Raw genomic sequence first — 14,616 nt, 5'->3', positions numbered from 1 at the left:
TTTATTTTGCTTGTGGACTTAAGTCCTCAGCAGATCAAGTGAGAAGTCTGTCATCTAAACCAACGATTCCAGAAAAGAAATACTGGTGTGAGCTCTGCAGCCCTGTTCAATCCGCTGGATCTTCCTGCAAATGACTTCAGTCTTATTGGCATAAAAAATCCGTTTGGGTCTCTGTCTTTTACCATATCGAGCTTCTTCCACAGTCTTCGTGGGTCGTTCTTTTTTTTTATTGGCAAAGAACCAAAACAAGGTCACAACAACACATACACACACATGCATTGCTCGGCGTTCAGGAGTCCTGGGCAGCCACCCAATCTGCGACAGCCTGGCCCATGTCTCAAGCTGGGTATGAGCTGTTTTCAGTGTGTGTGGCGTGTTGTTGCCATGTCGTGGCTTGTGTCCTATTATCACCCCCTCCTTCCTTCCTCCACACATGCACACTCGCACACACCTCTGCCCCTTCGTGGACTCGGCCAGCAGCCAAGACTGCAGCACTGGGGCACTCCATTCACTCAGACTGCTGAGGTGAGGAATGGGAGGCAGTAGGACAACATGTTTGTCCTGAGGATGAGAGCCGAGCTGAGAAGTGACACTTCAGGCACAAACAACCTGCAGCTCTGTTGTCAACAGAGAGGTGCATTTAGAGACATTCACAAAGCAGAAAAACAAGTATTTTATTCAAAAAAAGTTTCAATTCCAATCTAATAACTCACACAACACCTTTGACTTCCAAAAAATTATGTTTATTCTGAGGGACCAATAAAATTATGGCAAATATTTACAAATAATTACTTCTCAGTTTCACATTACAGATACATAAATGGAATAATTCACCAACAACAGTCACTCAGGTGGACATATGGACAGGTACACGGACCGAGTTTGAAAGGATGCATCAAGCAAACTGCAATTCAATATTTAACACTGAACTCAAAGCCAGGAAATAAAAAAAACAAAATAATATACAACAGAAATATAAAAATAATATTATAAAATTAACAAATTTATCCCAGTTTTCTGAATAAAACCAATTCAAATTCTGAAAAAAATAAGAAAAGAAATTAAGTGATATGATATCTTTGGCAAATTCGCACTGCAGTAAAATACATTCAGATATTAAGACGACACACAACACACAAAGAGAAAAAACACCAAGTTTTGTTTGCAACTACTAGAAAATTGAATAAAAAACATACACATTTTCTTAAAGAAGCTTTTCTTTAGCTTTTTTTAATCTTCCCCTCCAGAATACTCGAAGGCAAATTTTATCCTCTTGTGTTTGTACCTGTAAGTCTTTTCTGCTATTTAATATGTTTTTGTACAAGAATATTTCAAACAGGCGTCACAGGCTTTGGTGAACGTTACAGATATGTTTTCTTTAGTTGTGATTGGATTTTGCATTTGGAATTGTTAAAACCGTGTTTATTGTGTGGAACTGTTATGTTTTTTTTTTTCCTTTCATTGAGTTTAATCTTTTTTCGTTTATTCATTTTTTTTATCGAAACATCACAGATATAAATATTTTTCCAACACCCCAGATAGGAAGCCATGGACACAAAAAAACTCCAGATTGTTACACGAAAGGCCACAGTAAGGTGAAAAATCATGTATCTATTTTTTTCTTCCTTTCTATTTTGATTGAAACATCTGCTTAAAGAAAGCACAGTCGATCCTTGTAGGCTGTATCAGTCGTGAATATTACTCCTGCTCCGAAGTTGTGTGATATTAAGATGTACAAAAAAAAAAAAACCTGCAGACTTCAGTGTGAGATCTGTCCAGAACCTAGTTATTTCAGCAAGCATGAAACAGATTGTGCCACTAATTGCTGTCAAGATATGACGCTGAATTCCCCTCAGGTTTAGGGAGGCAGTAGCCATCTTCATAGATACATATTGAGATACAGTCAGGCAGTGTTCACATGGCAGAGAAATCCTAATAATAACTAAAAGATTTACATTTGTGTCAGCCTCTGGTTTGTCTTGGAGTTGGGATGAAGATTCGGGATGCAGATTGTGTCTCATGCATTGTAAACTGCAGAAAAATATGTTTAAAACTAAAATAGATGATATTTTTCCTGTTTTTTAAAGTCCCACTCCAGTGAAAATTGTGTTTTTTGTGTTTTTAACATGTTTTTTTCCTCATTTAGTTAAAGAAAATTAAGCTTAAAATTGTGTTTCTGAGTATTTCTTTCTTCAAATCGATGTGAATCAGGAGGCCATAGGCTAACACTTGTCCGGTCCATTCTGATGCATCTACTTGCAAATAGATCCATTAACATCTTCATTTTCCTTGTCCGAGTGGGTATTTAGCTCAGAACTGTACAGCTGGAAAGCTCCAATGCTGCTCGCCGGTTTTGTTGCACGGTTAACGTTAAGTTGAGGTTGTGAGGGGGTTTAAGATGGCAGGAGAGTGTAGAAAAAGGCTGATGATGAGGAAGGGGGCAGGCTTACTCTGCACCAAAAGTTCCGCCCACAACTTGGAGTCGAATTTCTAATGAATTACAGAAACTGTCATAGACCCAAATCCTAATTAAAAAACCACTGGGAACGCTTTTACAGTAGCTCAAAAGATGATCGAAGTGGGACTTTAAAAACCTGAAGGATTCAGTTCAAATACTGATGCTCGCAGCAGTAATGCCTTTGAAATGACCTTGGCACAAAAAATAAACCACTTTTCTTCCAGTTTCTAACAGGACAGTGGGCATCACGTCTGAATAGTCACAGAGAAAGGTACACGAAGGAGAGGATTAATATTTCTGTCGGAAGAAAGAGGGAGGACTTTGTGAGGAAGGTCACGAGCCTGAAGTCAACACAAGAGTTTTAATATTCCTAATCCTGGTGATGTTCAGTCCTGCAGGAGCGTAAGAGAGAGGCGGCAGTGCACGAGATATGATGAGATTAGGGCTGAGGGAGGGGAGGGGGTGAGAAAAGACTGGATGAGCTTCTGATGGCACAGCAGGTTTGGGCTCCCCTGGGGAACGCAGGGGCATAAGAGGAGGGGCAATCACCACTTTGCAAAGGACAAAGGGAGGGTGCAAGTGTGTCTTTACTAATATTTATGTGTGTGTGCGGTTGGCCTCTGCTCGCCATGCTTTCTACTGTACCACCCACAAGACAAAATCCCCCAACATGCCTGCAGTCAATGTCACAGCTGCCAATTGAAGCAACTGCTGGCCAGCGAGAATCCGTTCTCTCTGCAAGTGAAGCAGTCAGGTCAAAGCAAGCTGTGTTTCACTGGGAGATGCATAATTACACACAGCATTTGGATGTACTTAAACTACGGGCATCGTCTTTTGTGTGAGATTTTTGCTTTTTGGAAGTGCATACAGAAGTAGCTTGGCTTTTGAAAGGGAAACAAAAATAGTTGGTTCTTTTCTCATTCTCCGATTAACAAATGTTTTTTGTTATTAAATGTGTCTTTATTCATGTTTCATGTTCACCCAGTTGGTCATATTCAAGTTTTATGAATGACTGTGCTTCAAAATCTGCCAGAATTTGGACTCTATCCTCTCCAATCTATTTCTAATACTGGTAAATTTAAAAAGGTATTTTTTTTGGGCAAATAGCTATCAAAATGTTTGCATTTTACTTATACTAATGTGCTAAATGCACATTTCTCTCATTAATAATCCTATAAAAAAAACAATGCTTTGATGCCCAATCTTTAAATTAAGATTCAAAGTACCTTTTTAGGCTTTTTGTGAGGGTATTGCAGCTTTTGAAGGTGATTAATGGTAGCAAACTGCTAAAAGCTGATGTAGACTTCGGGGGACATGGGCCTGATTACAAACTAACCTGCGACTAGCTTTTATATTTTGTAGTAAATGGCAAAATCAGGAGTTCAACATAATACTTTGACTACTTCAAAATCCAGGAAAATTTCCCTTTAACCCATTAATGCCTGAATTTATTTCCGGCTATGAAAAAACGAGCTTATGTTTTCTGCTTTTAAGTAACCGGAGATGCTACTTTTCGGTCATTTTAGAGCCAAAGTGGTTTGTCGGATTTTTGGGACAATAGGGGTGAAGTCACTGTAAGTTGTTTTTCCATGACAGCTATGGTAATTCCCAGAAAAAATTAGGCTAGTATTTTGCTGCATGTTCCACATTTTTTTTCCCCCAAATTAAGGTTTAAACTTTTTCTTTTTTATATTCACAGAAACGAAACAGAGAGCAGTTTAAGATGATTTTTGGATTCCCACAAGGAAGCGACCTTTTTCAATGTACATTTCTTAACATTGCCTTCAAAAAAGAAAATGTAATGCAAAAAAAATCTGAGAGGTGAATGACGAGTTAAATTTGATGGGTTCTTGTTGCAGAAGGGCTTCATCAGCAAGGTCAAAGCTGAGGAACGATAAAGAAATCTGAGATAAAAATAATCCACATCCATCCAAATTTAATGTCTTTAAAAATAGTGAATCCGTTTTTAGTCCTGTCTTTAGAGCTTTGCTAAAACAGTCGATGCATCGTGGAAACAGCCGTCTGACCTACAAGTGTGTGCCCGGCGGGGTAGATGATTGCGTTTTACAAAAGGAACCGTAGGGAGGAATCTTGTTTTAGCGACTCTCGGTCGGTTGGGGTTGACGTATAAAACTAAAGGCACTGTCCTTGTTTTCAGCTGGTGTGGTTCAGGTTCAATAATGCCTTAGAAGGATCAAGAGAAAAGGATAGAAGTAAAGGAAGTCTCCTGCTGAGGTGGACACAGGCAGCTCAGCAGGTGGGCTGTCACGAGAATCATCTTTAAAGTTTTAAGGTCTACAAATGAGAAAATTCCATGACTATTATTAAAAAAAATAACAAGAAACAACAAAAATAGTACAATTCGTTCAATGTCCATGTAATACTTTATGTCTGACGCTGCAGATTTGGTGCTTTAATCCAGTTTTGTAGGTAAAACTACAAAGTAGCAACAATGGGCTACAGTAGGGCCACCCAAAAAACAAAAAACAAAAAAAAAAAAATTGATAATAATTCCAATAGTTTTAGTCTTTTTTTTATCAGAAAAAAACCTCCACATCTGCAATTAAAATGTAAATTATTGAAATTCTATCAAAATTGTGACCTCTTCCCTTCTTCACCAATAGGCAGAATTAAACAGAAGTTAAGAAAGACGATACTCTATCACAAGATCAACGTCGTGCGCCCTCTGACCTCTGAGAGGAGCTGCACACTGATTTCAGATCAGCACTTAAGGGCAAATCTGTTCTACTCTGAACATGATGGGTAAGGCCTCGACCCTGGTGTCAAGCATTGTCACAGCGCAGAACTCATGGAGACAAAAAACAAAACTTTTTTTTTCCCCCACAAAAGGAATCAGAAGGATCCAAACAGCATCAGGACAAACACTCAAAGGGGGGAGAACAAAAGAACGCCGTCATACTGAAATAAGTTAAAAATGGCACCTTTTAGGATGATGATTGAGAATCTTTGTGCTTTTGTCAGCCGATCCACTTGGGGGGCCCATCTTTGGGGAGTTTCAGGAGAGAGAGACAGGAAGACGGAACCTTTTGCTTCCTCTTTTTTTTCTCTAAATAGGAGGCCATAAAATGGCATCTTATTAAGTGGCACCTATGTCAAACCATAAACAGGAAAATGGCAATCTGATCACATTTAAAACAAAAAAAGGAAATCTGATGGTTCACAGCATCACCAGATCGTCGCTATTCTAGCACAACAGTTCGACACTAATAGAAATCATCACAGGCATTCACTCTCATCGCAGAGCAGAAAAGATTTTTTAATATATTACTCTTTCTCCTCCGTTATAAATAGCTCTTGATCACGACTGCGCCATCCTGACTTATAGGGAGGTAGGACAGCACCTTCCTGTACAGCAAGTCTGCTTTGATGTGAACACAAATTCACCAAATTGATGTGAAACATGAATACTTTTTAAAATAAAAATGTTTTCAAAGGCTCCAACTGCTGTTGGCTAAGCCCCATCAGGAACGATCTAATAACACTTTAGCTAATCAGGTTTTGCATTTAAAACACCTGGGAGAAGTGTTCCCATGTTTATCTAAATCTAGTAAAGTAGATTTGCAGGACTAAGCGGACAATTAGTAAAAATGTATTAAAATTCTGTTAGGTCATAAACCCCAGTGATCAATTGGATTTAAGCTGTAACTCCTATTGTCCTCAATTAATTTGATCGTCACATTTTCAGTATTTTTGGAGATAAATCACAAAATTAGATTTTATGGGGAATTCAGAAAGAATTTTCTCAATTTAAACTAAAAACAGTTAAATTGAGGTGGAGGGATGGGGCGTAGCTAACATTAAAATATTGTGTTGATATTTTAGAAGAAACGTGTGAAATGCTTAGAGAATAAAATATTGATGTGGGTGATTTTGTTTGCAAGAATTGGATTGTCATTCTCTTACAGATTTCAAATAAACAATGTAAAGTTGTAAAAAAACGTCTTAAAAAAAAAAAGGGAGAGATTTTGCTCTGGTTAGCTTGACAATATCAGTCGCACAAAATCCCCTTTTACCCAAATCAAGTCTTTACAAATGGGCCACGGGTTCTTGAAATGACTTTTTGACACGAAAAGCCCCATTTTCTCACGGTCAATTGAACCCAGACTTTGTTGTGCTGCAGCAAAGAAGTGTTGGTTTGTTTAAGAGTCAAAATCACTGATATCAAAGATTCAAAATCCCGTCTTGGTCTGTGCAAAGGTGAGTTTTTACGGAGCAGTGCTGGTGCTATCCATCCCTCCCTCTCTTTTTCATCAAATGCTCCTCCTTCTCCCTTCTTCGCAGGAGGGGGGGTGTCAGTGGCGATCGTAAGCGGAGGCTGTTGCCGTGGCAGCAGGGCCTGCTCCCCGTGATGTTGCACTGTAATAGTATGGTGATCCTGAAAGAAAAACAAATGTACTCTTACTTATTAGTTCAACAGACTGGAAAAGTAGTGAGGTAACATTTTATTTTAGGGGCTGTGTTTATTTTTAACCCTCTGGCTGTGTCCCTGTCCTGGTCTTTACTTTAGCGTTCCCGGTCAAATTTGACCAGTCTGCTTCAACTGAACTAAAAACAGTTTCATCTCAAAATTTTTACTCATCTTTCTTAAATATTCAGCATTTGTAGCAGTGAACAAAGTCTCAAAGTAATGTCGAACTCCAATGAAAAGTAGGTTTTTAACATTTTCTTGTAACATTTTTCTCATGATGGAGGATTTAAAGAAGATTAGGCTTCTGAGTATTTTTTTATTCAAATCGTTCTGAAACAGGAGCAGACGAAAAGATGCAGTTGGAAAACTATTGAAGTACACTAGCTTAGCGTGATATTGATGCTTGCTCATGTCGTCATCACTTTGTGCCAATCAGTGTTAGGCTACAGCTATGGACCTCCAACCGATGGGGCCCTCAAGAGGTACAGGTCGGAACTGTTTGACGGGTCTATTTTGCAATGTTAATGCTTAAAATACCGTACCACTAGGAACACTTTTGAAATAAATCAAAAGATGATCGGAGTGGGGTCTTAAATGTCATCATTTTGCTGTATAAATTTGGCAAAATTACACACAGAGTAATTTGAACCACCTATTGATGGATAAAGGGAACAAAGCACAATCATCTTATATTGGTGAGAAGCTTCTCCTCTAAGTACATTTGACTAATCAAAGGATTTCTTTAAAACTTGTGCTTGTCCTGGCCTCTTTTCTTCATGTATGTCTGTCACAATGTCATCGTACCCTCAAATCACAGCAATTAACTTGCCGAGAATAATTTCTATTTCAGATAGGAACGATGGTTGAAATGACAAAAAATACGTCTCTGGTTTTAATAAATCTGAAATCTCCTCTTAACGTGCAGTTTAAATGTGAAATGAGCAGCTTCCATTTTCTGTTAAGATTATGAAAAATGTAAGAAATGAAAAGGAAAGGATGAGATGACATGAGCTGATGAAGCTAATAGCTGGAAAAATAGTCTCGCTTTTCTTGTTCGACCGGTAGATCTGCTTCCAGCTTTTCTCAGTTACCATCCTCTCTTCCACACACACACACACACACACACATGCTCAGACACTATGACAGTCTACGTTGACACGCTGAGCACAGCTCTACTACCACTGATCCCTTGAGTCTATTCTTTCTCCCAGGAGAAGGTCAATTCAATACTGTAACCCTGAAGACACCCGCTCTGGCACGTCTTAAGACACACTCCAATAGAATCACCTACACACAAACTTGTCTCTGTCACTTTCATCAGTCAAACTAGCTGTGTACTGACAGGATATGTCTGTCCACAGTCCAGGTAATCTCCGAATCCTCTTTGAGGAAGCGAGGCATTAAGTCGTCCTGACAAACTCTTTAGTCTCACTCAAACTCAACCCACTCTCTCTGTAAATTGCCTCTTTTCTCTCTACTCTTTTCTTTCTTAATCCTCCCCCGTGTGTTTGTCCTTGTCTTTTTCAGCTACCTTATGTGCATCTTGTCCACACATTATGTGTCTACTCATCCGGAGTGAAACCAAAGCACTTCTCTTTCTCCTGCTCTTTTTTTTTTCTCCTTTGTGTGTCTACCCCGTCCTCGTTCACTTTGCTTTTTTCTTTTCTTTCTCCCACCAACCTACCTTGCATCTGTCCTGCCTGAGTGGTGAAGAGACTGGACGAGCAGCCGATCTCCGTCCCCAAGAGAGACCCATAATCCTGCTGAAACACTGAGGGCAGAGGGGTGGAGGGAGGGAAAAGGAGAGGTGAGGAGAGGAAAGGGTGGGGGGCACACCACAGGTCATCACAGCCCTGACCCATTTTAAACTACCGTGACCTTTGGTGCTACCACAACCTGACCGCCTCACCTGTAACGATAACCTTACAGGAGCTCCCTATAGTACGGTGATGTGCAAATCACCCAACACAAGCTAAAGATCCCAACAGGAATTATCAAAAAGCATAACAAATAATAAAAAAAACGTATTTTAGAAATCAAACATAATTCCCAAATAAATAAAACATTTCAGAAAGCAAAAGTAATTTCCAGACAATATAATGAAATATTAAACGTATAAGAAACCAGAAAAGGTCCGAACTATAGAACACCATTGATAGGATGAGGACATTTGATTTTTGACGTTTGTCCACACAGTATAGAGTTGTAGAAAAGTAGATTTGACAATATTTCGCAACATTTGCATCAATTTAGAAAGCTGACAAGACAATAATGAATCATTTATGAGAGTCTTATTTTTGTTTTCCACCTTAATCCCCGACCTCTAGTTGGTAGCACTGCACACTGAGCCTCTTTGAGCAGCTCTACACCACCAACACCAAAACGACAAGATCTAGCGAGAACCATCTTGTGTTAAATTTTCAGTTTTTGTTGTTTTAAGACATATACAACTTAGTTTTTACTTGGGATGGGTTCCAAACTGAAACTCTGTGCCACGTTGCTGCCAGTATCTGTATACAGTTGCAGCATTTAATAAGGGTGTGCCAAAATATCAATATTGCAATATATTGCAATATTTAGTCCTGCGATGTCAAAGTGTCTATTAAATGTTGCACAAAATAAGACACAAGTTGTTTATTATGATATGTTCAAGTTAAATAATAATTAGGAATATATTTTCCCCCAAATATGTGTTCTTCTATATAATATGAGTTATTAGAGATGATTTTAACCAATTATTGCAGTATTGTAATATCATCGACATCGTAAGCTATTTATCGCGTATTGCATCATATCGTGAGGTACCCAGTGATTCCCAGCCAGAGGGATGTTAATGCTGTGATCATTAAATAAAAATAATTTGACCATATTTTATTACGATGAAAGACACATATTGATGTTAAGGTAGAGTTTTTTTTGTTTTTTTGTTTAAAGTGAGAAATTTTCTTGATACAGTCTTAAAATATATCCTATCATGAGACTCGTATCGGTGTGTGTATGATTAGTAAGGTGCATATTTAGTAGGCTATCACTTTTTGTTGAAATGATGGACAAACGCCATAATCCAATCAATGATGTCCCATAGTACCTATCTTTTCTGGTTTCATTTTTAACATTTTGTTTTGATTTCTGGAAATCCCTTTTGTTCACTGAAACATTTTATTTCAATTTTGATGTTCTGATTTCTGTAATTTGTTTTGTTTTTTTAATTATCGTTTTTGCATTGTGTGATTTTGGCCCTTCAGGGCCATCGTACCCAAGACTTGGAAAAAAGAAATTCTCCGTACAGACATGCAGTGTTTCATTCCTGATTCTTCCAGCTGTCAGCCTTTTTTCAGCCAGTCAATGCATTACCACTGGCTGGAAACTGGCTGTGAGGGGCAATTCTTTTAATTGGATCAACTGAAATGAGGATTATTATAAATAAGAAATGCACAATTTCCCAAGAGTTTACTGCAAATTAGACGTTTCTCCTTTCATTTTTAGCAGAATTTATATGTAATTTTATTGGCATCTGATTACATCCTTCTAACTGATCTAAAAGCATTTCTGCTTTTTCCATAAGGAAAATAAGCAATTAAATTAACATTCAGGTATTGATCAGATGTGTAGTGTTATTGATAATTAATGAGTCTTGCTATTGAGCTAAATTATTTGATCTATTTTCATGAAACATGAATTAAAGACAATTCTCTCCAGATTCTGCATTGACAGCTTGAACTTGTGTTTCCCTTCCATGTTTTTCTCTCCTGCATTCATCCACAAGCATTTCAAAACAGACCTTTCCACTGACTAGTAAGCATGTCTGAGGTACAGCAAAGAACGACAGATAATGAAATGAGAACATGAACAATGGAGCATGAGCAGTGCATGGTGTAAGGGTTGGAATTAATGATGTGTCAGAAAAAGAAATAATGTTGATGATTTTTTTTTCTTTTGTCATTGAGACCTTCTAATCTGAAATGAAAAATACCAACCTAAGAGGCTGGGATTAGGAAATCTCCATGACTCGTTGTATGTGGAATACTGCGGATGGGAATATGGACTTCCGGAAAAATCTCCACCTATACGTAAAAGAGAAAACAGGAAAATACATTGTTAAGAAAAACAAAAGATTGACAGGGATTTGTCAAAAAGTTATGAGATTGTCGGACCTTTCATGACATAATTTTCAATCAAAAGTTGTCAAACTGTATTGACTTTGGATCTGGATTATCAATCAATAATGTTTTGTCATTTTCATCGACTCTTTCCTCCTTAAATGCGTTGTTTGCTTGAATTTGTGTTTGGCAAACGATGCCAAATCCTGGAGGGACTGAGTAATATTGAATTGGGGGACAGTTAGGGGGTCTTTTCACTGTTGCCCCGTAGCTCCGCCCCTTTATGTGCACACATGCATTTGTGCAATAGAAACAAGGGGTGTAAGGATTAATCGATTGATCTATTTCTATTCCTCCAATCCAACCAGATTGATCTGTCTGAGGCAGAACTGAATCAAATTGATCTATACCAATAAAAAGTCATTAAAAAAATTAAATAAATCGATAATCTAATCAATCTTGGAAAGAAAACATTTAGAGTGGTAGGTTTATTTTCCTGCAACATAAAAATCTCTGAGTCACACTGGTTGAATTTTTGGCTTAAGATGTACAGGATCAATGATCAAGTGAACTGGACTGAATTAGATTGTTCAAAATGAACCAAAATCGAAAGTGAATTGAATCAGCAATCACAATCAAAGTTAAAATGAATCGTTAGACCCCTAATAGAAACTGTTATCTTTAGCATTTTATGTCACTGCACTGTGTAAAGCTTTTCCAGCATGACGCAGAGCAGTTGAGATGGACGGGAGATGTTAGCAAGGCTGCAGAAGTTCAGCCACACCGAGGATGATGGCCGAGCTTTTCTCCCTCATTTACTACCACTGTCTAGGGTTTACTCTTCCTCTTGTTTTCCCATCCCTCTCCTCCCTTCACCTCAGTCTATTTATTTTTCTCCCTCCTCTCTTTTCTCTGCCTCTTCTGACTACAGCCCACCCTTCACTTATCACATCAAAACAACAATCTTCTCCTCTCCCCCCCCACCATTTCTTTGCTGACTTGTTCTTCTTTTTCACTCTTTTGCTTTTTTCTTTTTTTTTATTCCTTCTCCCAGGGGATCCCTCTCCCTTAGCTGACAGTCACAGACCCTGATGCCCCCTCTCTCCAGCCCACCCTCCATTCCTCTCCTCTGCCTCTCGTTCTGTCGGTTCTGCCTCACTGCTCTCCTACACCCCCTCTGAGTGTCAGCCCCCCTGCTGCAGAGAGAAAGACAGAAAGACAGAGGGAGAGGGAGAACAGCAGAAGAGAGTTGCTTGCTTAATGAAGGTATGATATTAGACAGGGCGAGCAAAAAAGGAGGATAATTTGCTTGAGAAGTGCTGAGATAAAACAAGACGGAGAAGCAAAGTTTGTAGATTATCTCCTTTAACAATTCTTGTCAGATTATTGATTCAGGCAGCTTAGAGAATTCCCCGAAAAATGCAAACATTGACACTGAGCAAGTGCTGGCGTACAACTTTTCTTTGTCTGTGTGTACACGGGGGTGTGTATCTGTTTAGCTGCGTCTGTCAGGAGGGGTCGAGATGCGGTCTCCATGGCACCCCTGGGTGTGAACATCCTCTCCCTTGTCATCACCGTAGTGACGGGAATGTGTCAGGTTGTTTAGGAGACGAGAGGCGGGGGCGGGGGAGAGGGGAGGGGAACGAAGGCTCAGGGGTCTCCATCGTGTAGCTCAGTGTCAAGGTCGCACGCACACGCTGTCAAAAACAAACACACACGCACGCAAACAATCCCCGTACAGCGATCCAAACACACACTCGAGTATACTGTCAAACCTGAGGACAGGACGGGGTGAACGCAGGGGGACAGGGCAACAGGGTTACCCGTCTTTAGATGTGCTGTTCTTACATGTCCGCTGAGACTGTGTGTGTGTCAGCCTCCGAATGTGGGATACTCAATGATTGGAACAAAAAAAAAAGGCTATACTGTTAGTGACTCCGTTTCGGGGGAACAGCAGCAGTTTCCCTCTCGCTGACCATCACTGTTGCTTCTAGTGTGAGCGAAAGCAAAGAGGGAAGACGAATGGCGTTCCGGGATTGAAACACAAAAGCGCCGTGGAAGGCGGAGTGGAAGGGAATGAATGAATTAGTCGTGGGTCACTGGTGATTCTCATTAAAAACAAATTACTAATGTTGAGGAGGGACAGCTGTGCTACTGTGGCTGGTTTCTAATGATACTCGGGGAGACACACAGCACAGGCGCAAACACACGCACACGTAGACACACAACACATACCACCTCCTGGGACCACTGTCAACCACAGCGTAGACAGACAAGAAAGAGGAAGTGTCAGAGCCAAGTACATTCTCTGAAGACACACACATCCAAGAGGAATTCAACACATTTATAGTACAGATGTGTTTGCATCACAGGTTGGTATAAAAGGATGGGAATACTTTTCATGGCTTGGTAATCCTTAAGTGATTGGTAACAGTTAGTTACAGTACCAAGAGTTTCATTCAGAGTCAACATTCCTTGAGGAACGTTCATACCTTTGACTGTATATGAGAACTGGACCGGGTGAGTATGATGTCACCTATTCAAAATGCCTTACTTCCAGCTTTAATGAAATTAAGTCAAATCAGTCGCAATTTTTAAACTATATGGATGCTGCCATGTTGGATTGTATAAGAAGATTGGACTGAGTGACTCCTCCCCCCTCACATTCCAAACAGGAAGTACCCTGGTCCCAAAAAGCCAAAATCCCATCGACTTCTATTGAGAAATAAGCAGGTATTACTCAGTCAATACATCAGTCAGAATAACCAGTCTTGATCTGCTACATTTTCATAGCATATTATTGCAAATCCTACTTTTTATTATATTTTTTCTTCATCGCAAGTTATTCAAGTTATAAACTGAGTCCATTTAAAGCATTTGACAAAGTCCATTTTCAGTGGAAGGAGCGTGGTCTTCCACCATACTCTCTCCTGATTGGAGAGTGCTTGCCAAAGAAATTCTGAGATTCTGATCAAGACAGACCAATCACGGCTTACTGACATCATCTGGTTCAAACGGTGACGGCCATATCGAGGAATAATGGCGACTGAATTGACTGCATTCCTTTGGAACCGGAAGTAGGTAATTTTCTATTTGTGACGTCACATTCACTCGGTCCTGTTCTCTTTTACAGTCAATAGCTGGAGCCAGTAAGCGGTGATTGGTCTGATTTAGTGTGAGACAGTGTTTCTATGGAAACCACCCTTGCCAATAAGGAGTGAGCCTATTAGAAGTCTACATCCCTACCAATTGAAAGCGATAGTTTGTCGATTAAAAGATTTGAACATTTGACACAAAGTCGCATACTTCTATTGAGGCCATCTGATTGGTCAGTTTAAAACTTGAGCGTCTGTGACCCCCATTATAATTACTTTCATTCAAGATTGAACCTGAACGTTTAAAATTGCTTTTAGCATTTACATTTTTGGTTTAAAAAAAAGAGTTGTGAAACATGCCCCTTGACGTAAATCCTTGGAACTTTGAATGGTTCGCCTGTTTTTTAAGACATTTTTCACATTGTCTTGACTTTGTTTGTGGATTTATATATTTTGATCATGTGTTTCAAGACATACAACTGTTTGATCTCATTTTTTGTGATTTTTTTTTTTGACACTCGGAATTTAGGTTTT

At 39.3% G+C, this 14,616-nt stretch overlaps 1 protein-coding gene across 4 annotated transcripts in view; it reads right to left on the bottom strand.

Annotated features, from left to right (window-relative positions):
* Positions 1 to 727: 727 nt before the first annotated feature.
* Positions 728 to 14,616, bottom strand: part of pax5 (paired box 5) — a 57,407-nt gene continuing 43,518 nt past the window's right edge. For 2 of the 4 annotated variants that reach the window (XM_024290174.2, XM_024290175.2), the window contains exons 9-11: positions 10,865 to 10,951; positions 8,572 to 8,658; positions 728 to 6,854 (exon numbers count right to left, since the gene is read on the bottom strand). In XM_024290174.2, the coding sequence (XP_024145942.1) occupies positions 6,772 to 6,854; positions 8,572 to 8,658; positions 10,865 to 10,951 (257 nt within the window). In that variant the 3' untranslated portion in view covers positions 728 to 6,771. Of the gene's footprint in view, positions 6,855 to 8,169; positions 8,659 to 10,864; positions 10,952 to 14,616 lie in introns of those variants that run through there. The other 2 variants (XM_036212968.1, XM_036212969.1) reach the window with 1 other exon arrangement.

The sequence above is a fragment of the Oryzias melastigma genome, linkage group LG1 (genome assembly GCF_002922805.2).
Source record: "Oryzias melastigma strain HK-1 linkage group LG1, ASM292280v2, whole genome shotgun sequence".
NCBI lineage: Eukaryota > Metazoa > Chordata > Actinopteri > Beloniformes > Adrianichthyidae > Oryzias > Oryzias melastigma.
Note: the sequence above shows the minus strand (reverse complement) of the source record. Positions and strands in the feature narration are given on the sequence as shown.